This window comes from Pituophis catenifer, unplaced genomic scaffold, assembly GCF_029215685.1.
Source record: "Pituophis catenifer annectens isolate HBS135680 unplaced genomic scaffold, rPitCat1.0.hap2 SCAF_1, whole genome shotgun sequence".
NCBI lineage: Eukaryota > Metazoa > Chordata > Lepidosauria > Squamata > Colubridae > Pituophis > Pituophis catenifer.
Genome location: NW_027256881.1, coordinates 179,910,473 through 179,937,475, shown reverse-complemented (window position 1 = coordinate 179,937,475; position 27,003 = coordinate 179,910,473). Strand labels below are relative to the sequence as shown.

Here is a 27,003-nt window from a genome sequence, read left to right as displayed (position 1 = left end):
TGGGTGAGACATGCAGTACATATTGAAAAAGAAGATAGCCAAGTGCCCATTGGATTGTGGCAGGATATAAATGAATAATAACATTAAATGAGTAAATAATAAAAATATTTTATAAATTTTCTGTTTTTGATTTTTTGCTAACTGCATTTTCTAATAATTTTTCTTACTCTCATGAGAGTGGAGAAATAATTTATGGTGCCTAATTTATATTTTTTATATTTTCAAGGAAGAATGCATTGGGCCAGGCCGGGTGTCTGCAACCTGTGGCTCCAGAGCCACATGCGGTTCTTTTGTCCCCCTGCTGTGGCTCCCTGTCTGCTGAACCCACCATTGGCTGGCCCTGCCCTTGCCCTCTCCTCCCAGTCACTCCTCGCCTGGCCTGAGAAGGTAAGGGCGACGGCGGGGGATGGAGACTTGCTCCATATTCCAGAGTGGGAGTGAAGACCCCTATACTTGCCATATCTCGCAGGCGCTTCTTCCGGCCCTTGTTGGTGCTATTCAGGGAGATGCGCGATTTGTTCTCTGCCCTGAGACACTGCCCCGGCCCGATTGCAGATGATGCTCTACATTGTAATGGGCTCCAGGAGGAGGAAGGGACACTGTTTCCCCCATTGTGAAGTGTGCTAAATTTAACTGTGCTGCACAAGGCGCTGTAAGAGCAGCGGGCAGGCTACGGAGGTGGCAACAGCAGTGGCATCAGCTGCAGCCAGGCCAAGCCAGTGGCTCAGGGCAGAGAGCAAGTCACATGTCTCCCCGAGTGACCAAAGTGCACACAGCACCAATAAGTGCCAGAAGAAGTGCCTGCAAGATATGGCAAGTACAGGGGCGCTTCACTCCTGCTCTGGAATATGGAGCGAGTCTCCCTCACCTGCCATTGCCCTTACCTTCTCAGACCAGGTGAGGAGTGACTGGGAGGGAAGGGTGAGGGGCGGGGCCAGCCAGTGGTGGATTCAGCCAACAGGGAGCCACAGCAGCGGGACGAAAAAGCTTCATTTATCTGGGAACCTGAAATGACTCCTGATTTAAATATGGTAAAAAGCACCCATAGAAGAAGAAAGAACAACATCAGCAAAAAAAAAAAAACAACCCACCAACCCTCACCTGTTTTTGGAAATGGTTCAAGAGGGAACACACATACACACACACAAAGAGAGAGAGAGAGAGAGAGAGAGAGAGAGAGAGAGAGAGAGAGATGAAGAAAGGGAGAGACGGAGAAGCAGATACCTGTTTTCCACAGAAAATACCAGGAGCCACAAAACCTGGGTAAACATGGCCTGGGGGGGGAGTGTCATGTGACTGGGTGGGAATGTTGAGTTGGTCACGCCCACCCAGGTTGTGTGGCTCCCGGTGATTTCTTTTCTATGGGAAACAGGTCCAAATAGCTCTTCGAGTGTTTAAGGTTGCAGACCCTTGGGCCAGGCAATGATACAAAATGGATAGGACCATATAATATAAATTAGTATGGATTTTCTATTTTTTTTTCCTGAGTCTGAGGATCATTTGCATTTTGTTTTTTTAAAGGCAATATAGAGCCTGTTTAAGAGCTTTCATCTACAGCTATCAGAAAGCTGTACAAGAAAGATTTCCGAGCCATAGGTGACCCATTTCCTAATTAGGCTGATATTTTTATTAGGTCAACTCAAAATTATCTCCTTCCCCAAAATGCAAATTTCCAAGTCCCAAACTTCAATTTGTCTGCCAGAGAGACCTGGAAATCTCAGAAATGTAAACATTATTGGGAAGTTAATAAAAATATTGAATCTATATAAATTTCAGAATTAGTGTTATTAAATAGCTACATTTGTTTTTCTACTATGATAGCAATGTGTTTATAGATATATAAATGATATAAATATATATTTTCAGAATGTTTTTCAGTTCAACTAAGGCTACTTGGTCTAATCTTTGTGATTGATGCAAGTATTGAATCATAGTTTGATATATCATCAGAATATAGAATGCATACTAGTTCTAGCTGGCACAACAACAACGTAATGACATTTTTGGGGCTATTTTCAGGCAGATGTTGCCTAAGTCTTTCATTTGGATGACACACAACTTCAAAAAATAAATAAATGGATATTATGATAACCACACTGCTTAGGGATAAGTGGCGAATAGTCAACTTTATGCTAATAAAACCATATGGCTTGCTGTATCATGTGAATTTCATATTTTGTTCAGGCAGTAAAACCTTTATTGGAAGGCAGTTGGGTTGGGTTGGTTTTACTCACCAGGCAAATTAACTGCACACCCAGAAGCTGAAGCTAGAATTTCTAATCTATTCTTGGACTCAGTTTTGCTTTCCTTTCCCTTCCCCCAATTTATCATAAAGTAATGAAAGAAACAAACACTGGCACACTGCCATAAATAATAGTTTGAAGTTCTTCCAATTTCTATGTCACAAGATTGCTATTGCTCTAGGAAAGTCACTGGATTGTCTTGGCTGCCAGAACTGCATTGTAAATGAAATAATCTATAGTAATTGCATCTATTACCTTGTTTCCCACATCTTTTGTAAAAAAACAGTCGGGCCTAAACTGCCTTAGTTCTAAAAACAGCCTAGTTTCATACCCATTTTCAATGTATCTTACTGGCTCAAACTGATCTTCTATAGATTTAGGCCACATTCTTAAATATACCTTAGGGGTTAACACCTTCTCTAATTCCATTCAGTATTCTCTGCATATGGCAACAACAACAACTACAACAAAGAATAAATCAACAATTCACTACTTTAAATGAGTTACGCCTCTGGACATAGCAACAGCAATTCTTAATGACATCAGTCAAAACACTAAGACATGTATAGTCACATGTATGTTCCTAAGAAGAAAAGAGTATGAATATTCTATTTTCAGTGGCTGAATAAATAGATTTCTTTTATGATTGGCAAATAAGCGATTAATATTAATTCGCCTCCATCCCAAAAAATATACTTCTAGAAATAATTATTTTTGTTTTTGTATATCCTGAAATACCGGTATCTGTTTGCATCTATATAGCTGTCTCCCCAGGCTATCAGCTCAGAATTTTTGTGGAAATCTGACAGAATGGCATTGAGGTGTATATAAATCAGTGACATGTGTTACAGATGTGGTATAGAGAGGGCATCCAATAACTAACTGTGGGCATGCAGAGAATGATGGCTCTTATGGACACCTTCTGGAAGCAGGCAATAGCAAGATGGTTTGGGGCACATGAAGGTAAATAAGTAAACCCAAGCTCAACTTAAAACAAGATTTTTACTATTTTATGTGGAAATTATTATCTATCTACTACTAAAACCCTCCTGTTTGTGTGTTGTAACCCTTAACTAGGCATAATGATGCAATATTTTTTCAATCAATTACTTATAGAATGCATCCAAAATTCAGGAGCCATGACTCTTATGGAGTTGAAATTTGGAAAATTTTTATAAGGTTTTTATGCCAAATATTATCATAAAACATTTAATATAATAAAAATGTCATAAACATTTCCTGTGGTCAACTCTTAAAAGTTTAACTCTGCTATTTTCAAGGCAGATACATCTCTGAATAGTACCTTAGTTTTTAAATAATTTTTCCAGTGAAGGCAGTGATTGGAAGCTCTGCCATTGTTGAAGGCACTGAGGAATCTGGTAAAGAAATATATCTGAAATGATGACTGTCATGGTTGTCTGTTGTTGTTATTTTACTAATGGAAGATATAACAATTCTGAACAGGTTTTACTGAAAAGCCATAATTAAAGAAATGACTGGGTTTAAAGTTACATTCAAAATCTGTGAATCTAGTCACTACGACTGCCACTCAAACAATGGTGAAAATAGACCATAGTTTCAAATGGTTGATGGATCTAACTGCTGACTAGATTGATAAGGCAGCTTTGGACAGAATATTTACTACTGTACAGGAAAAAAATGCTGGTAAGCTTAGTTTGGGATACTAGCACTATGTGCTAGTATCCCAAAAAGGTGCCTTGGAGCACACAGGAAATGCAAATGTAATATCTATGTACAAATCGCTAGTCTTTTCCAAGAATTATACAGCAGCTTGCAAGGAGGTCATTGCGTGATTCTAGGAAAAAGATACAACCTTTAAAGAGTTGCTGTGAAGTGCTAGGTTGCACTCTTGCACACTCCAAAATGCCTTTCTCTAATTACCACTGAAGCACTGCACAGCCCTAGTAGAAACTACCTTTGTTTGGCTCTGAAATTTACCCTATCTTAATCTCTAAACCACATGATTACTGCTAAAATATTGCTCTTTGCTAGGAAGAATGGGAAACAAATACAATAAATAAATATTTTGATAGAAGCTGCAGCAGTAGCAGATGGACAGGTTTTCCTTTTTTCATGCAGCAATAGATGTACAGTGGGTTACACAGGGTGTGGGAAATGGATATTATTTCTTAATCAGGTTTAAACCTGTTCATTTGATTCCTCAAGTAGCCCCACACCCTTTTCTCAGACTCAGCAGATATTTAATACGGGACAAGGTTGCAGTTCCAGGCATTCAAAGAACTGCTGTAGCATGGGGTGGGGAATTTAGTTTTGTTTGCAATATAGCAGGAATCAGGTGAAGCCAACTTGGTGCCACCAGAAATGTTGGATTATGATCCTTATCAGCCAGAGACCAGTATGACTGATGACTGGGAGCTACAGAACAAAAACAGTGAAGGTTGAAAGGGATCATAAGATAATACAAAACTATTATATATTCAAGTATGTATGTATTTCTTATACATATATGCATATGTGTGTGAAAACATGCTATTAGAAAAAATGGCTACGTTCACACAATATGCTTCATCATGTTAAGCGGTAGCTTTCTGGATCCACATAACATACTACAGTATATTTGATCACAAATTTTGATTCATAAAACCCTAGATGTCTGTTACCTGATTTGTGCTTCAGTGGAGCATGCCATCACAGTACATTGCTTGATGACAATCTGGCTACCACATATGTTAATCTCTACTAGTGCTTTTTTCAAAGATAGGAAGTGCTGAGCCAGTTGGCAAGCTGCAGAGAATTAATTTAGACCCATCATTGGTTCATTCCTAAACAAGATGATTACCTGGGAGATTAGAACAGGAACCCTGACTGTAATATTCAGTTGTTTGCTAATTAAACCAATAATTCAATATATTTCTATAGTTGCTAGCTTTGATAACATTTGGAACCTGTCGAAAGAAGGAAGGTTCGAGTATCTGATGTTCCATGTCTCTTTGGAACAAGTTAAGGATCATTGGTGGATGGGCTGGTGGACTATGGGACAGAAAGCAACACGCTCCCCTGGGATTTCTGCTGGGTGGACTGGCACATGCTGGAGACCTAGTGAACAGGCCTCTATCTGGCTTTATGTGGCCAAAAGATGAAACTGCACGGGACTCTTTCGTATATTTAACTTCAAAGCTGCGATATTGTGCCCAGGATAGAAATGTAAACAAGCACTCAGCATTTCCTAGACGAAAGGTAAGACTACGAGTGCGCTGCATCAATGGCATTACCAGACCCCTCCCTGCCTCAATCGAGTAGTAGGCACACAGGCGTAGACAGCGCCCTGTCACACGATTCACGCACCTTCCTCTTACGTAGTCCAGATCGGGCCCTGTCCCTTTAAGCCGCATCCCCCCACACCCCCAGACCACGCCCCTCAGCCAATCAGGACGCTGTAGCGGCAGGAACGGAGTCGATGCGCCTCCAATGGGAGAGGCCGGTGAGGCTACTATTGTTGATGAGGCGGCCGGAGAAGCCTCACGAGTGTCTCCCCGTGTGTGAGGATTCAGTGCTGGTGTGGGGGAGGGACCGGGAGGAAGGTGGGGGGTTTTGTTTGCTTCCTCGCCTCACTATTACTACAGATTCAGCCTCGGGCGGCCGCCCGGAAGAAACCACGATGTCTTCCCAGCCGCGCGTGAGGCGCAGCGGCTCCCCGACTCCAGCCACCTCCGCGGGGGGAGGGGGAGCCGCGGCCGTGGCGGCGACTCCAGCGGCGGCGGCGGCGGCGGCAGGCGGGGCAGCCGGCAGCAACAGCCGCCTACAGCCCATGCGGGCCACGGTGCCTTTCCAGCTTAAGCAGCACGGCAGCCCCACGAGGAGCGGCGGCGGCAGCAACAGCATTCCACGAGGGGCGGCGGCGGCGGCGGTAGCAGCAAATGCCCCACTCCAACCGTCGCCGCCGCCGCCGCCTCCCTTGCCTTCCGCGCGTGCCGCCAGCCCCACGCGATCGATGCTTGGTAGCGCCAACAACGCTGGCGCGCGCGGGGGCACCACCAATCTTAGCAGCAGCAACAGCAGCAGCCCGACCGTGGGCACGCAGACGCTTCTCGGGGCGGGCGTCTCCGCCACGGGGACACCTTCCTTGTCCTCGTCCTCGGGCTCCGCGCGCGGCAGCCCCACGGGCGGGGGAGGGGCGCGTAGCAGCCCCCCTCGCCTGCCGGCGCCGCCCCTGCCCGGTTCGACGCCCTCGCCTTGCTCGTCCCCGGTTTCGCCGCCGGTGCCTGAGGGCAGCGCCTGTGCCACCGTCGCTTCTTCAACGGGAGGAAAAATCCGGCATCGCCAGCGACGGCATTCGCCGGAGCAAAACAGGGCCTCTCCGGAGAGGAAGAGTCCTAGTTCGCCTGTTTGTAAAGGTGAGAGAAATGGGGGTAACCATACCCTTTCAGCGGGCGGACGGATTTGGGGCTGAGCCTCCAGGATAGGACAGAGTCGCTTGTCTTTTGTATCCCGGAGTTGTAAGCCCCAAGTTCTGCAGCCCCGCGAGGTGACCACGAGGCGCTAACTTTGGGCACTTCTCCTTCCCCTTCTGAAGCTGTCCTAGGGAAAATTAAAATCGGAGAAGGAAATCTCTTATTTCCTCTCGTTTTGTTTTTGAGCGGACCTCCGACGTTCTCCTGCATAACTGTCTGAAATGTCTTCTCCCTGCTCCACTACCTTTTCTTCCTAATTCTGATGGGCCCTGGGAGGGTGGGTGTGATGGTATGCCACAACCGGCAGAAGTAAAATGCTGTGAAACGACAAATGTTATGTCTGCAAAGTCTAAGGGAGATTACAAGTACATGTCTCGACTTGTCTGTTTTTAAAGCAGATATTCATAGCTATTTTTAAATGTATGCCCAGCTTTTCTGTTTATATAAACACACAAGACTTGCAATAAAACAAAGTACAAGAGTTTCTTATTATGATTAAACCATAAATCCTAGCCTAGAGATGATAGTCTTGAAGAATTTGTCTTTATTTAATGTCTAAGAGTGACATTGGTTTAAGCTTTATTTTGTCTGATCTCTGAGAACACAAAAGACAGCTATGCAGCAGGAGAAAGAATCAATAGTTATTTTGGGGCTCTGTAAGATTTTATCCTCAGTCCAGGAGGAAGGTAGGTTTGTATAAAACAGGAATAAGATGAGATATATGCAAATGAAGGTAAATAACTAGCTTCAGGAAAAAAAAATAATGTAACTGACATCTACAAAATTTGGCAACAATGTTCTTGCTTTCATTTCACTGAGTAAAAATGCTTACTACAAAGGTTACAGGCAATAATAAAGTCTTGCTAACATGCATCTCCCATATTTAATTTGATATGAGCCCTGGAAGCTAGCTGTTTGCCTAATATATTAATGAATGTGTAGAAGAGGTGATGGTTCTTTATAAAATAAGATTAAGTGGTTAGCTTGAAATTGGTACAGTTTCAATTACTACAAAATAGTAATGTAGACTACCTCATTGTTTTTGGTGACTGATGAGTACCAGCTTCTGCAAACCAGGGAAAAGTTTGCTTTTACTCTACAGCTCCTGCCCCTGCCACAAATACCACAAATAACCATATGTTTTGGGCCTATATTAAACATACTTTAAAATGGCGTGTTAAGGTTTTAAGGATAGGTATTAAAGAGGCCTATCCTGCTATCATAGCTCATTTCCACTGAATTACAAACATAGCGGGCAATCTTCTGTTACTTGCTGAAAAGCATGCTTGTGCAATCTTAAATTTGTTCATAAATAAACTGTGCTAAATTCAACAGTAGAGAATTGTATCTAAAGTTTTTTGCCCTACTCTGCAAGTGACTAAATTGACTTTTTATTGTCAGTTGCTAAGTTTCTTTGGAAACAGTGACTGCTTTTCAACCCCTCTTCATTCTTGAAGAGAAAGTGATATCTGAATTTTCCAAGTGAAACAATGTGGCTATTAGAATGCCTTTGCTGGGCAGGAAACAAGAGAAGATTCAGGTTTGAAGAGGCCAAAGTATAGTGTTTTATGGTTGAGAGCATTTGGTGTAAGCAGCCTGGGAGTGAATTCTTAAACTGATGACATTTGTAATGTTGCTAGACAGCTTTCCCACAGATTATAGGTAATCTAAATATAACTTCTTATAACCTCCTATAATGATGCCAAGAAAACTGTATATGCATAGCAGTAATTTATAAGTTTGGGTCTCCAATGTTGGGAACCCCATCAGGAGACATTCTTCTGGTTACTGGAAAAAAGGACATAATTTTTACAAATCTACATGGTAGTAGTGATGTGCCCAGATACTTCACTTAAGAGCGTCGATAGGTTCAGGAAAATAACAAGAAAGTAAAAATGAGAAAGTGTTTGAAGAAAATAAATCTCTAGAATATTTATAAGTGAAATAGGACTGTTCAAGAATTGGTAAACATATAATAGAGACAAATGAAGTTAAAGGAAAATACTTCGCAGCCTTTAAAGAATCAAGATTGCAAAATGTCACAAACATTTGTAGAGAGAATTTATACAGGAACTGACTGCACAACCATAGAAAAATTATCTATGAGGGATAATAGATTGTGAGCCCATGTTTATATGAAATACTAACTTGTCGTTATAAAATTACAGGCAAACAGGTAGGTTAAAGATCTAACAATATCAACAAATACGGAACATGAATATTTGGCCAAAATATTGGAAAATATAATGTATTTATCCAGACTGAAGAAGACAATATACAAGTTAATGAACTATTGCACCAATAGTGAATTTTTGCTTAAGATCTTACACAAAAGAATAAAGCCATACCTGGAAAAAGGAAAAGTATGAAAGTAGCTTTGAAAAAGAAATACCAGTGGGGCACAGAAACAGATCAGATGGGAAAAATAAGTTGTTTAATAGAGCAAGAGAAGAAGTGCACCTTTGCTTTCTTCACAGTGATCTTTATTTGTAGGTGATCCCAGCATGTGGCATGCATTAAAACTAATGAGAATGCCAAAGTAACTTTATTATTTGAGAAACTTATACAAATGAATATGATAGGACCATAAGAACATAGTTTGGAGAATAATTCAAACTAGGAAAGAGTGTGAGAGAAAAATACATCTCTGTTTAATTTTCAGAGTGATTATATTATGGCAGAATGGAAGAGATGACAGCAAAAATCAAAATTGGAGGCTCAAATACTAAACAATTGAAATATACAAAATTGTCACATTTCTATTCCAAATAAAGATGATTTATAGGACCTTATGCAAGTAAAATAGAAAATAAAAATCTAACATTTTAGTGGATTTATAGTTGATGACAAATGTGGCAAAGTATTTTGTTTTCTTGAATTCTGCAAAATATAACAGACACTGGAAGATTAATCCTAGAGGTAGGCAGTAGCAAATTTAGGATCATAAAGGATAAAGAAAGGTGTATGATAAAAATCAGAATGAGCAAAGCAGGAGTTTTTCCTTTGAAAGATGGAAAATGAGAAAGAATGAGAGAAAAAAAGATAGTAGATACCAATACCCCTGGAACCATAATTCAGAGTTGTCTAAAGAGTACCATGAACTACAAAATAATCAATCTGTCTAAAGACATTACTTGAGGCAATTATCAGAAAGCTGAAACTCACACTCTTTGGGCCTGTCATGTGTGAATCGATGGCTAGATAAGCATTATATATGGCAAAACAGGATAATAAGAAAAAGAAAAATGAATAAATGCAATTTAAAAATTCCTTGAATATTCCAGAAAAGCTGAAGGTTTTTTTAAATGGACATATTTTCACCTGTCATATGTCTGCAGCTATATTTCTAGAATAAAATCCCCCCATACTATTGTGTGACCAATTCACATTTTGATATCCTATTTTATTTCTAAGATCCCACATCCAGCGTGGTAGGTGCACATATATGTGTGTTTGTGTAAACTATAAAATAGTATGATGTAAAACATCAGTCAAGTATAATCTTTGAAGAATATTTCTGCGGTATAACTTAAGACGATTCTTAGAAAATAACTGTAGCTCACATACCAAAGAAAGAAAGAAAATTAAAACCCCAAACCCAACAATACAAACAAATTGGAGTAATAAAATTGAATACATTTGAATGGTCAAGAAGTCAAGAAGATTCTTTGTCTTCTGTTAAGTGTGAGTTTAGATTGTACTGTATTGTAATCACTACAGCAAGCAATATAATGTTAAAATTCTGAATGTACTTACAGACTCAAAAAGATTGAGAACTCATCTGTTTCCTTGTCTTGAAAAACAAATATTTCAGTGTTATGGCTGGGTATGAATTTTTGTAAGCAAACTTGCTATCTTGCTGAGTGTTTGCCCTTTCTTAAGATGTGTTAAGAAATTTTTTTAAAGAGCTATATTAAATATTCAGGAGCATAGGTAATAAATTCTTTTTTAAAAGATGTTTTGTCTATTGATAAAATTCACTGCCACATTCAGGCTAAAATTTGAAAATGAAAGCTATAATTCTATGGGAGCAGGATTTCTATTTGTACTCTAAATGTGTACAAACATGTAAGAAAAACTAAACAATATATCGAAAGAGATAAGAACTAGCACCAGAAGCAGTAATTTAAAACCATAGTAAGGTACATAATAATTTGAAGAAACTAAAAGCAATTAGAGATCAGCTGGAACTTATCTGTAAACCTCCAGACTCTTTGAAGATAATGCAGAATATAAATATAACAGGAAGTTAGTTTTGACTTTTTGTTTTTTTGTGCTGCCTTTTGTTCTTTAAGACTTTGTAATACCATCCCTTGTTTCTTTAAGCTTGAAATTTGTCCAAAGTTGTATTGGAAGATAATGAAACAAGATTCAAAGTTCAAGGGGTGGTAAAGTTTATATATACCAATAGGTTAAAATGCTTACAATATTCACTTAGACGTTGTTGTATTTTGCAGACTGAAGTTCTTAAACATCCTTGTTATATTCATATTCTTTGTCATTCATCTCTGAAATCTTAAAATTTAAAAATACTACCCTGTTTCCCCCTAAATAAGACATCCCCTGATAATAAACCCAATGGGGCTTTTGAGTGCATGGCAATAAAGCCAAGCACTTATTTCAGGGTTCAAAAAAATATAAGACGGTCTTATTTTCGGGGAAACATGGTAATAATATTCACTGTCCCCTCAAAATAATTATTGCAGAGTTAGTCATTGCATATTGAATCAGTTTTGGAAAGTGTTTTTTTTTTAAGTGTCAATTTTTTTGTTTTAATGCAGCACGCTACAAAATTGAATGGGAGAAAGATGCTTATTATAATTCTCTGTGGCATCAAAAGCTGTCTTCGTTAGCAATCTAGATGAGCATTTGTAGAGTATCTTCTCAGGAGAATAGATGGATCATAATGCATCTGCAAGAGTAGTGGAGTTCTGTTTCTTGTTGGGCTTTTGGAAATCAGCCAAGATTTAAGCATAAACCAATCTATGCATAATAGAATTTGAAATCTTGCTGATATGCAAGATTTTTCTGTGGGAACACATAGTCTGCAAAGAGCACATCTGCATCAGATTCAAAGCTCATCTACTGTTTTCTTCCCTTGTCTCTAATACAGCACTTCAGTACAACTTTTCTTTCTTATGTAGTGGTTCAGTGCATAGGAAGTTGGCTTGGGGATAAGTTCCAGTGTATGATGGTTAACGGGACACTGTCTAAACCAGAGACCAGTCACAAGCGGTGTACCTACCACAAGATTAAGTCCTAGAACTTGTCCTGTTCAGTGTGTTTGTAGATGATACGACAGAAAGATTGCTAGGTAAGGTTAGTCTTTTTGCTGAAGACACAAAGGTGTGTAATAGAATTAACATTATTGGGGGTATTCGTAAGATGGAAAATTATGTGGTATTGCTGGAAAATTTATCAAAAATGTGGAGTCTGCAGTTTCAATGTTTCTAAATGTCTTGCACTTGGGAACATGGAAACTTCTTATGAAATAATGTGAATAAAATTGCTCTCAACATTTCTGAATTGGGTGCTGTTTGAAAATTCATGACCTGATTACTGTCTCAGTAAATCTAATGATATAGAACTAGCAATTGCTTCTGTGAGAGAGAAGGCCTTCTTTACTTTTGAAAGGATCTGTGTGGAGTTTGTGTATTAATTAGTGATTCCCATATTCTACAGTCACATGACTTGGTTTAATGGTTTCTTGAATTATATTGTTTTCTCATTGTTGAGAAATGGGTGTATCCTCCTTGTCTTTCCAAACTTGTCATCAAGGATATAGGTATTCTTTGGTTTACGCCCACAATTGGGACAAGAATTTCCATTGCTAAGCAAGGTTGTTGCCATGGCCGATTTTATGACCTTTTTGCCACAGTTAAGCGAAATACTGCAGTTAAGTGAATCATGCATTTGTTAGGCAAAGCCAGCTTCCAACATTAACTTTGCTTGTAGGAAGCCATCTGAGAAAGTCATAAAATGGCAATCACATGACCTTGGGATGCTGAAACCATCATAAATACATGCCAGTTGCCAAGCACCCAATACTTGATCATGTGACTCGGGGATGGGTTCTAAATTTTTTACTTCCGGTTTTGCGGGCGTAGCTTGATGGTCATGTGACAATTATTTAGGCTTTAGCAGAGATACTGGTCTACCAGGCTTTTAACTGCTTGCAGAGCTGTACCGATCTACCCATTTATTTTTTGCAGATACTGGTCTACCCACTTATTTTTGCAGGGACTGATCTACTCATGTATTTTTGCAGGCACTGATCTACTCATGTATTTTTGCAGGCACTGGTCTACCCATTTAATTTTGCAGGCACTGATCTACTCATGTATTTTTGCAGGCACTGATCTACTCATTTGTTTTCTTTTAGCATTGATCAGCTGTAGGGCGGCCCTTTGAAGCCCTGTGGCAAGAGTTTAAACAGTTTTTTTCCCTCTAGCCATCAGCTGGGACTCAGGAGGCAGCAATAGATTGGGGTTGGGGCCAAATAAAAGGTAAGAATAACATGGGGGTGGGGGGGGCGCGGGGGGGGTGGGGGGTCAGAACCGGTTTGGTGACATCATATCGTCACCGCTACCGGCTCGGGAGAACCGGGCCAAACTGGGAGGAACCTACCACTGATGTGACTGTGGGGATGTTCCAACAGTTATGAGTGTGAGGACCGATTGTAAGTCACTTTTTTCCCAGTATTGTTATAACTTTGAATAGTCACTAAAAATGCATAGTTGTAAGTTGAGGTCTACCTGTACTAGGGAGAAAGAGAAACAGAACATTTTTTCTTTAAATGCTGAAATGTATTTAACATAGTATACTATTGACTATCTGACACCCTGGATAGTATACAATGGATTTGTCATCCTTTTTGTCTCCTGAAATCCTACCTTGCTATAGGTACGAAAATTTGGTAGATTTTATTATTGACTTTTATCTACAAATAATAATTATATGAATTTTATCATTTGAAAAAAAGAATGTCACTATATGTATTAGAGCCTGGAAAATAAATGGAGAAAGAATAAACCAATAAGCTGAAATAATTATCAGAAGCTTTTGTTAGATATGGAATAAGATAAATAGGATTAATTCTGATATCTAGGTAGCATGTTTAGCATTCATTTTTTTAAAGATACAATTTATTTGTTTGTGGGCCTGTGTGCAAAGATTTATATTTTGTTCCTTTCAACAAATCATGTGGTTGATAAAATTGGCAGTTAAGAATGCACTTTTGCTACTGCTAAACAGATTCGTAAGACTGAGAATACAACAAAAACATAAGACTGGATCTTCAGGGGTTCTACTGTGACATTACATAAATTGCAGGGCATGTTTTTGAATTTTTCCATATACACGAATGCTTTATAAATTCATAAATAGTACTTTTCTGCTAACTTTCTTACTCCTGCTTTACCAACCTACAAGTCTGAGTTAGCTATCCATTCAGTTAGGGGTGTGAGAGAGCAGCAGCTGTTCACATCTATTTTGGCACTAGATTATATTCAAACTGTTCATTAGCTATTATGCCTACTATGGTGTCAGAACTCATGTGCTGGCATATTATGCAATCTGACATGCATTTGGCAACTTGAAGTAAAGAAGTTAGTCGGTTAATTCCTGTTGCAACCAATGGATCAACATTCAACAGATCCTTCACTTGTGGGAAAAATGTTAGGAAAAAAAATGTAATGACATGATGAATAAAGGAAAGGGTAACATTTTACCTGATTAGATTTTGTTGAAGTTTATTGTGCAGTAGTTTATCCATTAAAAGGTAAATGAGTCCCTGCAGATTTTACTTGGCTAGTCGTTGCTGACTATTGAGGGTGGTGTTCATCTCCGATTCAAGGCCATTGAGCCAGCACTGTCTGAAGACATTTCAATGATCATGTGGCAGCATGATGTCATGGAGCACTGTTACTTTCCCATCGAAGTGGTACCTATTTATCTACTCACATTTGCATGCTTTCAAACTGCTAGGTTGGGAGGAACTGGGGTGAGGATGGGAGTTCATCCCATTGCGTGGCACTTGGGTCTTGAACCTGGGCTGCCAACTTTCCAGCTGCCAGGCCTAGTGTTTTAACCACTGCTCCTCCAGTTTATCCATTGCCCTGTTATTTTTGAATCTGAAAGCATGTAACCCAGATGCTATGCAAAAAAATCCATTTCTCTTTCTGTGGTATAAGAGTAGAAGCATTGACGCTACTATGAGGAGAGACATATGCTATTCAGTTCTGCCATGAGTTTATATTTTTCTTGATACGCTATTTTATAAATTATAATCAGAACAGAGAAATGTTTTGTCTTAATGGTTATTATAAACATTAATGAAGCAGATGATTAATAAAACATGCCACATGTGGACTGTTTTAAAACTATTCTGAAATGGACTCTATGCTATACTTTTATGATAGCAAAGCCATAGACTGCTCCATTTTATAATAATGGCATTCTCTACAGTGGCAACCTTCTTATGGAGATGACCAACACACTTGTATTTTACCAGTTTTTATCAGCACAAACAAATCAATTATTTCTGGGCTGTTATTTTTTTAAAAGTGCAAACATCATGTGCATTTTCTTATAAAATGGTTCTGGGGGGAGAGAAATTGTCCCCCTCAGAACGGGCTCGCAATTTGGGTGTCCTCCTAGACTCACAGCTAAGATTAGAGCAACATCTGTCAGCTGTGGCTAGGGGGACCTTTGCACAGGTTCGCCTGGTGCACCAATTGTGACTACTTGGATCGGGAGGCTCTCTTCACAGTCACTCATGCCCTTGTCACCTCACGGTTAGATTATTGCAACGCGCTCTACATGGGGCTACCTTTGAAAAGTGTTGGGAGACTACAGTTGGTCCAGAACGCAGCCGCGCAAGCTGTCGTGGGTGCACCTAGGTACACCCACATTACACCAATTCTCCACAAGCTGCACTGGCTCCCTATTGGTCTCTGGTCACAATTCAAGGTGTTGGTTATTACCTTTAAAGCCCTACATGGCTCAGGGCCAGGTTATCTTCGAGACCGCCTTCTACCACATAGCTCCCAGCGACTGGTAAGATCCCACAGAGTTGGTCTCCTCCGGGTCCCGTCAGCTAAACAATGCCTGCTGGTGGGCCCGCGGGGGAGGGCCTTCTCTGTGGCTGCCCCAGCTCTCTGGAACCAGTTACCTCCTGAGATTGGGACCATCCCCACCCTATTGGCCTTCCAAAAAGCCGTGAAGACCTGGCTTTTCCGGCAGGCCTGGGGCTGTTGATCTTGCTGTTGCCATCTGGCAAGATCCGGACATGAATGGTGTGAATGGGTTTTAATTGTTTTTAATGTTTTAATTTTTAATGTTTTTATATATGGTTTTTAAATGCATTGTAAGCCTCCTTGAGTCTTTGGAGAAAGGCGGCATACAAGTTGAAATGAATGAATGAATGAATGAATGAATGAATGAATGAATGAATGAATGAATAAATAACTTCGGAGAAAGGCGGCATACAAGTTGAATGAATGAATGAATGAATGAATGAATGAATGAATGAATGAATAAATAAATAAATAAATAAATAAATAAATAAATAGTAATCTTTGATAAACATTGGACTAGAAGCATACATATTCTTTTCTGTTCATTTTTTTCAGAGATACAACTCAGTTTTATTTCCATAACAGGATTTTCAGGATTACCAATCCTCCCTATTCTAAATACAGTCAATATTGCAGATCTTTATTTATTTATTTGTCATTTATTCAGATTTATATAGCCACTTGCTCATCTCATCTATATAACTTTGGGCAGTTTACAAAATATTAAAACAAATATAGGAACAACAAAAAAACAAAGTAAAGTAATATAAAATCGTATAGAAACCATCATAAATGCATAAAACTCACAGCCAACAATCCCATTCATCAAAACAGTCAATATAGCCATTGCACTGGCTGCATCACACTAATTTGTCACCATGCCCATTGGCAAAACCATCTCTTTAGGTTCTTGTGAAAAGCCAGGTTGCATGTAATCCAAGTTTAGTTTTCCCAGGCATGGGAACAGGGAAATCCAGGAAATAACTAGCTGAGAAATAATTTTATGTATTTTAATGAGCTTGCTCATATTATATTAGTTAACCAAAACCAAAACAAACTAAAAAGTTTGTTGCATTTGTTTTTCCTAGATGAATTAATATGATTCTACAGTGAACAGATAAGACATGCACTTTTAATTGATTTCCACTGCATTTTTAATATTTGAGTATAATTTAAAGACTATATTGAGTTGTGATGAAACATACATTAAGCAAACCTTGTTATTTGCTGATACTACTTAATTTTTAGTTCATACAGGATGTCAATGAATTTTTACCACATTTTTTTTTCTGTAGTGTAGAGTCCAATTGAAAAATATTCATGAATATTGTGTAGGGAGCTAACATGGATTCTGATTTCAATGCCTTTGTAACTATATAATCTATATATATTCATCTGTATGGTATATTATGTGTTTGTTAAAGAGGATTTTATAATCATATTTCTTTTTTGAGAGGAGGACATCAAACTGAGGAAACACTGAATAGTTTTGTAAAGATTGGCATAGTGAAATTTGGCCAAATAAAATTAAGACATTGCTCAAATGCCACTACTGTTCTCATCAGCCCAGCTGTTGTAACTGCTATCTTGAAGCAAGTACATCTCTTGTTATGTAGGTCACATCATGTGAAACTAGCAGCTGGGCAGTGGTGGGGGAGGGGATGAATAGCAGAACTAAGGTGAAATGATAATGAAAATACTGCATGGGAACAGACTGTATTTTATGAAATATTTTCAGACAACCCAATAAATTATATGAAAGAAAATGGATTCAGAAAAAAAGTTTTAAAGTGCTTCATTGGTAGAATTAAGTAAGTGTAGGGCTACCCTATCTAGTAGTAACAATACACACACACACACACACACACACACACACTAAAAGAGCAAAAAAATTGTTGCCATCTAAAGGCTATTTGGAGTTTTGCAGTTCATTTCTGGTAGCCCTAATTAAATAGGGTTTGATATTTGCAGTCTTGAAACTGCACATATATTTTGACATTTGCTTAATTAATCTTTGTATCTGTAATTAAGAATCAAGATGGACAGCTACTGGCATATAAAGGTAAAATATTTCTGGATACTATGTAAATAATTGAGCAAACAAGCCTCAAGATTATACAATAATGCGAAATTATCAGTTCAGTTACAGGAATTAAGGATTAAGCATGCGCAAGATGGCGGATGCGTGGTGAAGCGCTGCAGTGAGATGGAGGACTTTTCGGGGCCTTAGGGGGTACTACAGGGGAGCTCGACTATCAGCGATCCCTGGTTCAGTCGGATGGACTCGGGGCGAGGGTTTTGAGACCTTCCTCGCCCCTGGACATTCTTGGAGTCGGAAATGGCAAGGGAGAGTTGTAATCGTGCCGCTCCGACGCTGCCGAGAGCTGCCAAGGGCCGAGAGCCGAGAGCGGAGGCGCTGCTGGAGGGGAGCAGAGAGCGGAGCCAAAAGCTGAGGCATGGTGGCTTATCAGGTAAGAGCTGAGAGCTGAGAGTGGAAGCGCTGCTGGAGTGGAGAAGGGAGAGAAAGGAGAGCAGAGCAGAGCTGAGAGCGGAGATATGGTGGCTTATCATTGGCGGCAGCGGGTTTGGAGCTCGGGGCGAGGGTTTTTTGAGACCTCCCTTGCCCCTGGATGTGCCCAGAGGCGTTGGCAGAGAATGTGGCTGCGCCGCTCCAACGTTTTGATGCTGCCAAGAGTGGCGTTATGGTGGTTTGTTGGCAGCGGCTGTTGGTAGCGGCAGCGGCGAAGGTGAAGGAGGAAGTATGGCTGTGAGGCAGCGAGTGATGGCAGCCCGTTGAATTCCACCTAACCCACTTGGAAACTTCCTCGGTGGCCCCTTGGAATCCGGGAATGGCGGCATGGGTATCAGCGGGGGTGGTGAGGCCTGCCCTGATACTAAACTGGGCCGCCGCACACCCCATTGAAGTCCTGGAACTGTTCTCAGGCCCTATTACCGGAGAAAGGGGCTTGCTGGGGGGTGAGAACTGAGAGGAGTATAAACAGGTCTTGGGACTGGAGAAGAGAGACCCCCTCCCGGAATATCTTGGCGGCTGCAGAGGACCTGGAGGCCTCCTGTGACATTCAATGGAGGCTGGGGTCTGGAAGAATTGAGGAAAATAGAGCTGGTGGGCGACAGAGAGTTTTTCTGTCGCATGGATATCAGCCCTTTTCCCCCTCCCCCTCCTGGGTACTGTGTCCGCCTAAATGGGCTCATTATTTGTCCTAACTGAGGGAGTTCTCTCTCTCTTCCCCCCCTTTTCTTCCCCTTTTCCCTTCTTCCCCCTCCTTTCTTCCCCCCTTTTTTTCATTGGGACTTACTCGGATGCGATCTTGAGTATAAGACTATGCCAAGGATTTTCCATCTTTGCCCCTGGTGTGACTCACTAACTGACTGATAGACTGATAAACTTTTCCTCCGACCATGGGTCAGCCAATTGATGCAACTGTTGAGGGGTCCTCTATTACATCATGATTCTCATCTGTCGGAGAAGTTATTTCGATCTACGGCCCCCTGGGGGCCCCGCCGTGAGAGGGCAGGCCAGAGGCCATCCCCATTGGATGAGATAATCAGGACCCTCCTACTGTTGTGGGAGGACAGTAGAGATACCAATAGTACATCAATGATCAAATGGCTGTTACATCTTTTGTAAAGTACCCTGTTTGACCTCCGTGCCTCCATCGCTGCACTTGGAGATGTACACGACAGCGGATCTTCTTGCGCTGCGAGATTCCCCCCTCTCGCAGATGTGGCCCTCCTCACTATCGAGGGCCCACCTCAAGGATGGGTTTTGGGACCCAGAGAGGTGGCATGTGAAAACTAGGGGATTGAGGGGTTTTTTATGGAAATTTTTAGTCAAACTTTTAAGGGGTCCCAGGGAGGGGGAGGGTCAGATTGGAACTTGGGCTGTGGGTATGGGGGATAACCCTCAAGGGGGAGGGTTGGGTCTGGCCATGAAGCGCGGCGTGGGGGGTGGGGGACCTGGAGTCGAGGGGGGGGTTAGAGCTCGTCCGGATAGTGTTCTGAACATCAATACTGTAGGCGGGAGGGGTAGATATGGCGGGAGCAGGGGGCCATATCGTGTTAGGGGAGTGCGCACTCGCTGTCTACGAGCGGCGGCGTGCTCCAGCCCCCAAGGCTCCATTCGCCCCCCAGGTTGCATAGACCCTCAGGACCTGGGCCTTCGGCTGATGCTGTGCAATGCCAGGTCCGTAGTAAACAAAGCCCCCCTCATTTGTGATCTTGTTCAGGAGGGGGGTGCGGACCTGGCAGGTGTTACGGAGACCTCGTTGGGCCAGGAGGGGGGGTTTTCCCTCATTGAAATATGCCAGCCAGGTTTCCAAGCATTCCATCAGCCGAGGTCACAGGGGAGGGGCGGGGGGTAGCAGTTATCATTAAAGAAGGTCTGAAACCGAGGGAGGCCACTGTTCCTCAGACGGCTGTGAATCCCTCCTTATGAAATGGGGTCATGGGGTTCAGATGGGTTTGCTGATCATGTACCTGGCTCCCTGCCACATGGCAACAGCCCTGCCCGAGCTACTCAACGTCATCGCCGCGGTGGCGGTTGACACCCCCAGGCTTATGGTCATGGGGAATTTCAACCTGCCGTCCATGGGTGAGATGTCTGAGGTGGCTCGGGAGTTCATGACTTCCATGACAGCTATGGACCTGACCCAGTTAATTCATGGCCCTACCCCACGGGGGGAAACATGCTGGATCTGGTTTTTGTCTCAGGACAGTGGTTGAGTGATCTTGAGATAGGGGATATAGTCACCGAGCCCTTGTCATGGTCAGATCACTCTTTCCTTCATCTCGACCTTCGAACCGCTGCACCCTGCCACAGGGAGGCGGAGCCGGTAAGATGGTTCCGCCCCAGGTGCCTGATGGAACCTGATAGGTTCCAGATGGAGCTTGGGCCATTTCCTGAGGCTCTGGCACACGCCTTGACTGGAGACCTAGTGGCCGCCTGGGATAGGGCGGCCGCTGGAGCTCTGGATCGGGTTGTGCCTTTGCGGCCTCTGACCCGGCGCCGATCTCAATTGGCTCCTTGGTTCTCCGAGGAGCTGAGGGAGTTGAAGCGCTGGAAAAGATGCCTAGAGAGTAGTTGGAGGGCCAGTCTTTCTGAATCTGACCGGACACTAGTAAGATCCCATATTAGGAATTACCTAGTGGTGATAAAAGCAGCGAAATGTAGTTATTTTGCTGCTCTTATTGCGTCATCAGATAACCGCCCGGCTGCCCTCTTTAGGGTGACCCGCTCCCTGCTCCACCAGGAAGCGCAGGAGGACCCCTTGGAGGGTAGAGCCAAGGATTTTGCTCAGTATCTGTATGACAAAATCACTCAGATTCGGGACAATCTGGACTCCAACTGGGTAGTCTCAGGGGGAGGGACTGGGGCAGGTCCTGAGAATGTTATCTGGGATGAGTTTGATCCTGTGACCCCTGAGGACGTGGACAGGATTCTGGGCAGACTGAATGTGACCACTTGTTTATTGGACCCGTGTCCTTCCTGGTTAGTGCTGGCTTCCCGGGAAGTGACACGAGGCTGGCTCCAGGGGATTATGAATGCTTCGTTGGGTGAGGGTGACTTTCCCGCCACCTTGAAAGAGGCGGTGGCGAGGCCTCTCCTCAAGAAGCCTTCCTTGGACTCGGCAATGTTGGTAAACTATCGTCCGGTCTTCACTTTATGGCGAAGGTTGTTGAGAGTGTGGTTGCGCAACAGCTCCCCCAGCACCTGGATGAAATGACGTATCTGGATCCGTTCCAGTTGGGCTTCAGGCCCGGGTACAGCACGGAAACGGCATTGGTCGCATTGGTAGATGATCTCTGGAGAGCTAGGGACAGGGGGTGCTCCTCTGTCCTGGTCCTGTTAGATCTCTCAGCGGCTTTTGATACCATCGACCATGGTATCATGCTGCACCGGTTGGAAGAGTTAGGGGTGGGAGGCACTGTGTTGCAGTGGTCCTCCTTTCTCTCTGACCGATCGCAGTCTGTGTTGACGGGGGCAGAGGTCGACCCCGAGGCCCCTCATATGTGGGGTGCCGCAAGGGTCGGTCCTCTCACCCCTCCTGTTCAACATTTATGTGAAGCCACTGGGCGAGATCATCCATAGTTTCGGGGTGAAGTACCACCAGTACGCTGATGACACCCAGCTGTACATCTCCACCCCAGACCACCCCAACGGTGCCCTTAAACTGATGTCCCTGTGCCTGGAGCCTATGCAGATCTGGATGGGGAGGAATAGGCTCAGGCTCAACCCATCCAAGACCGAGTGGCTGTGGTTTCCGACGTCCCAATATAGCCAGTTGGTGCCATCACTGACTATTGGGGGCGAATCATTGGCCCCCACTGAGAGGGCGCGCAACTTGGGCGTCCTCCTGGATTCACGGCTGTCTTTAGAAGAGCACTTGATGGCCGTGACCGGGAGGATTTTTCATCAGGTCTGCCTGATTCGCCAGTTGCGTCCCTTTCTGGATCGGGACTCCTTATGCATGGTCACTCATGCCCTCGTCACCTCCCGCCTGCACTATTGTAATGCTCTCTACATGGGGCTCCCCTTGAGGAGCACCTGGAGGCTCCAACTGGCGCAGAGTGCGGCCGTGCGGGTGGTAATGGGAGCGACATCACGCAGCTCTTGCGCGAGCTGCACTGGTTCCCGGTGGTCTTCTGGGTGCACTTCAAGGTTTTGGTTACCACCTTTAAAGCGCTCCATAGCTCAGGACCTGGGTACTTGCGGGACCGCCTACTACCACCAATAGCCTCCCACCGGCTGGTACGCTCTCATAGAGAGGGGCTCCTCTGGGTGCCGTCGGCCAAACAATGTTGACTGGTGGCCCCCAGGGGGAGAGCCTTCTCTGTGGGGGCACCTACTATCTGGAACAAGCTCCCCCCGGAGATATAGAGGATCCCGGATCTGCGCATCTTCCGCCGCACTCTAAAGACCTTTTTATTTCACCAGGCAGGCCTGACCTAACTTTTTCCCTCTTTTTAAACTATTTTAATATTTTAATATTTTTAATCCTCAAAGTTTAAATTTGTTTTAAATTGATTGGGGTTTTAATCTGTCTGGGCCAAACTATTTAATTCGATTTTATTTCTACTTTTTAAATTTTGTATGTATGTATTTTATTGTTGGCTGTTCACCGCCCTGAGTCCTTCGGGAGTAGGGCGGTATAGAAATCAAATAAAAGTAAAGTAAAAGTAAAGTTGTCTGAAGTATGTGACAAGCTCTGTGCCCTTAATATGAAACCAAACAATAGATTTCTTTTATGTTTCTAAATTAACCTTCTATATATACCTTCCCTTTAATAAACTAATGTGATGGGCATTCCATTAAATCTAAACATCCGTTGAATCCAAATGAAATTTTATACTTGTGTGTTTTGTGTATGTACAAAATAGCAGATAGGATTTAATACATATACAAAAGCATATAATAGTTGAAAATCTCAAAAACATGTTTGTTGAAGCAAGGGGTTATTTTACAAACTGATTATGAATTTCAGTTTCAGAAGAAACTGGAGGAAATGGGGAAATATTGTCTTGTTATATATATATATATATCTAAATCAGGTCTGTGTATATCAGTTTTTTTCAGTATTGTGGATTTTTTAATTTATATGTTCAGAAACAATGGCTTTGATTTAATTGCTATAATTAATACTTTAACAGAGAACTGATTCAAAATCAGTTTTAAAATTGTATTAATAAATTTTCCTATCTATACTGGGTAAACAGTTGAGTGTTAGCAAATACATGCATCATTCAATAGTTCAACTTAGATATCTGAGTGTGGTACTGCCTGGATTAATTTTTCAAGTGAATTAGATCTCTGTTCTAAATTGTAAAAAGAGAGAAAGAGATGTACGACAAACTTATCTTTAAAATATGGTTCCTGGTAGGTGTATCACTTATGTACTAAGTGTGAAATACCAAAAGTGGTATCTGCCTCACTTGCACTACCTGCTGTGGCTTGATCAAGAATCCAAGCCAAGAAATCAAGCTTATGGTACATTGTTCAAGCCAAAATACCAGACCCAAATTAAGATCCAAAGCTGCATAAATTGGCATTGAAGCACATGATCCAAGGATCCATATTGCAGCAAAAAATCAGTTGTTGGGAAACTGATATATGCAGTAAGAGGTACCCAAAGCCATTCAGTGAGCATATAAAGTGTGGCAATGTTTCATATCCTATCTACAGGAGACAGTCTTCAGAAATGAGAGTATTTGAAGTTTGATAAGCAGGATGATAGTCAAGCTATAACTTCTCAATAGGTGGTACCTTCTAATTTACAAGTATTGAAGGAGTTAAATTGTCATCTATAGAAATATGCTCATCCATGAAGGGGCATGATCAGGCAATTTTTGCATTGAAAAAAGAAGACAAAATCGCACAGTACTTGACAGGCAGAAATATTGAGCTCTCTGAATCTGTTGCATTGATACTTAGATTTCAAATTCACGAAAGGAAACCCACCAATGTTCACCTTCAGGTATACCTTCAACAACAGCATCAAGTACTCCTTTGAGGTCATGCTGCTATGCAACTGAATAATGATATGATGAGAACCACTTTAACAGAATTCATGGACCTTTGCAAATGGGATCCGTTTGCAAAAAACACTTATGATTCTCCAGAATTTTTAAAGCCATTTTTCTAGATCACCAGTGTCAAACTCGCCACATCACATTGCCATCACATGACATTGCGACTTTTTCCCCTTCGCACTGGTGTGGGCGTGACCTGCATGTGACACATCCAGCCTGCCAGCCACCAGCTTGACACCCCTATTCTAGATCAAGTGTATACTGTGTCTCCACCAAGTTGTGACCTCTACAACTGGAAACCACTTCTCCATCACATAAAGGTTCCAATTTCTTTCAAATAATTGAAGATACATAATGGAAAAATCCTTCTATTATTCAAAGATGTCTGCAAAGAGAAAGGATTGTTGCAAGTTGATGATCATTTGCAGCAAACCATGAAAGATGGCAAAATAACAAGAATCCCCAGAGCAATGAGAAATTTGTTTGTTGTCTTATTAACGAACACTGAAATCAACAATCCTATGACAGTTGTGGAACCAGATCAAGAAATCTGAAGATTTCCTATAAATCAAGAGAACTAATATTATCAATGAGAGGCATTGTGAACATGCCCCTCATTGTAAAATTTGAAAAAGCTCCTGAAGAATATAATTTGCTAAAACCAATAAATGATACAATTAATTCAAATTTGGTAATCTGGAATTATTGCATGAAGTGCATGCAGTACAACAGACAGCAAGAATTTGTACTACACAATGATCCCTATTGAACATTGAGCAAAGAGCAGTATATAACTATGGGTGTAACTACTTGGCAAAGCAATCTTTTTTTCAATAGTTTTCATTAATGTCTATGGAGATTCTTGGTCATCCAGTTCATGGTTGTCCCAAAGCTGCTTTTTCAAGAGGCAACTGCACTTTCTGTTTTTTCTTTGAACGATTCACTTCTCATCCAAGAAGCTTCTTCAGCTCTGACTGGATGGTGGGGAATGGAAGGATTTATACTTCTTTTAAAAGAATGCAAGAAGCTGAAGAAGTTTCTTGGATGAGAAGTGAAATGTCTTCAAAGAAAAACCAAAAACTCCAGTTGCCTCTTGAAAAAGCACCCTTCGGATAATTTTCATTGATGTACCGGGGCTGTTGATATTTATCAACAATTTGATCCTTGCTAAAGCTAGGGGAGATGGAGATGTTGCTCTTGCTGTAGCATCATCTGGTATTGCACCAACTTTGATGCCTGGTGGTGGGACAGTGTACACTTTGTAAATATTTTTTTAAAAAAACAAAGCCCTTCACTACTGCATGCAAATTTGCTTCCTCATGCTTATTTTCTGGGATGAGAGCCCAATGATTAGGAGGGAGGGTTTTAAAGCTGTACTCTTTATGTTATATGTAGCAAAAATGAGGCCCTTAGGGGAATTTTAACCATTTGCTGTGGTGATTTCTATTAATGTTGATAATTCATGCATCAAAAAAATCATACGTATGGAGAAGTTTTGTGAAGTTTCGGTTGAAAAGCAACATGGTTGGGTGAAAGAAAAGGAAGATATTCTGAATTCTTATTGAATATTGCAGAAGACAATATTCAGACAAAATGAAAATGATGAAATAGAAGTGTAAAATATAATGTGCAAATTTCACCTAACCCACATTCAACAGTCTTTGCAGAACTGTTCTCAAATATCTTAATTCCCCTAAATGAAATGATGAGAAAAATAAATTTGATGTGCATTAAACACTTCCCTGGAATGATGAAAAATATTGTTTTTTCAATGCTGTCAGTGAAAAAATAAATACTCATTCTCCAACAGAATTCCTTGATTCATTTGAACTCTGGATTGTCACAACATAAACTCTGTCATTTTAATTAGGAACTTCAATCTTCCAAGTCTTTGTAATGGAATGTGGAAGATCTTGGAAGACACTCCCCCTCCCACCCAAGAATTTCACTGTAGCAGAAATAAACATCGGTGTGTTCAAAAATATTATTCCAAGAATTTCTCTCAATTTATCAGGTGAAGATATCCCTCTTCAGTGGACCCAATTCCCAGTACAGCCATGCTTTGCTTTCTCTATACCTAAAGCCCAAGAACAATGGAAATTGTGCTGATTTATCTGGAGAAACCGGTATTCCAGCCTGGTCAGCTGTTTGCTGTTTTAAGCCAAGGAAAAAGAAGTGAAAACATTATAGTATTCTTAAAGAATGGCAGTTCAGCCACAAATGTTGTCATCAGAAGCATCCTTTATTAAATGAGAAGCATCTATATTTGCTTGCTATGCATCTTTCTTTGATAAAATGATGTTTTCTTCTTTAATTTTAAAACCAAAGCAATAGATGGCCATTCTGTTTCTTGCTTAGGTAGGAAAATATCTCTGAAAGGATGATCCAATGGGCCACAGCTTGTCTAGTATAAATTGAAATGCTATTTGACACTGACAGTAATTTTAAATTGCATTGTTGTAGAATGTTTCCCGTCCTGATTGTTGCTGTAGTTATTTTCTCTAAATTATGATTTCCTAGTAATTTATATCTGAATAAATTTTAGTAAATGCTTACTAAATTTTGTCTGCATTGTAATAATATATGATTATTCATTTGGCTTGGGGTTCAAAACTGCATGGAAGTATATATGTTAAATAAAAATAAGAATGAAGTCAACAAGGGACAATTCTAGGTTTGAGTAATTCTTAGGAAAAATGCCTT

General features: G+C 41.4%; 1 protein-coding gene across 1 annotated transcript in view; it reads left to right on the top strand.

The window, feature by feature from the left end:
* The first annotated feature begins 5,682 nt into the window (after nt 1-5,682).
* FAM117B (family with sequence similarity 117 member B) overlaps nt 5,683-27,003 on the top strand; it is a 32,008-nt gene continuing 10,687 nt past the window's right edge. Inside the window, exon 1 of the mRNA XM_070956809.1 lies at nt 5,683-6,619. Coding sequence (XP_070812910.1) covers nt 5,683-6,619 — 937 coding nt within the window. The remainder of the gene's footprint in view (nt 6,620-27,003) is intronic.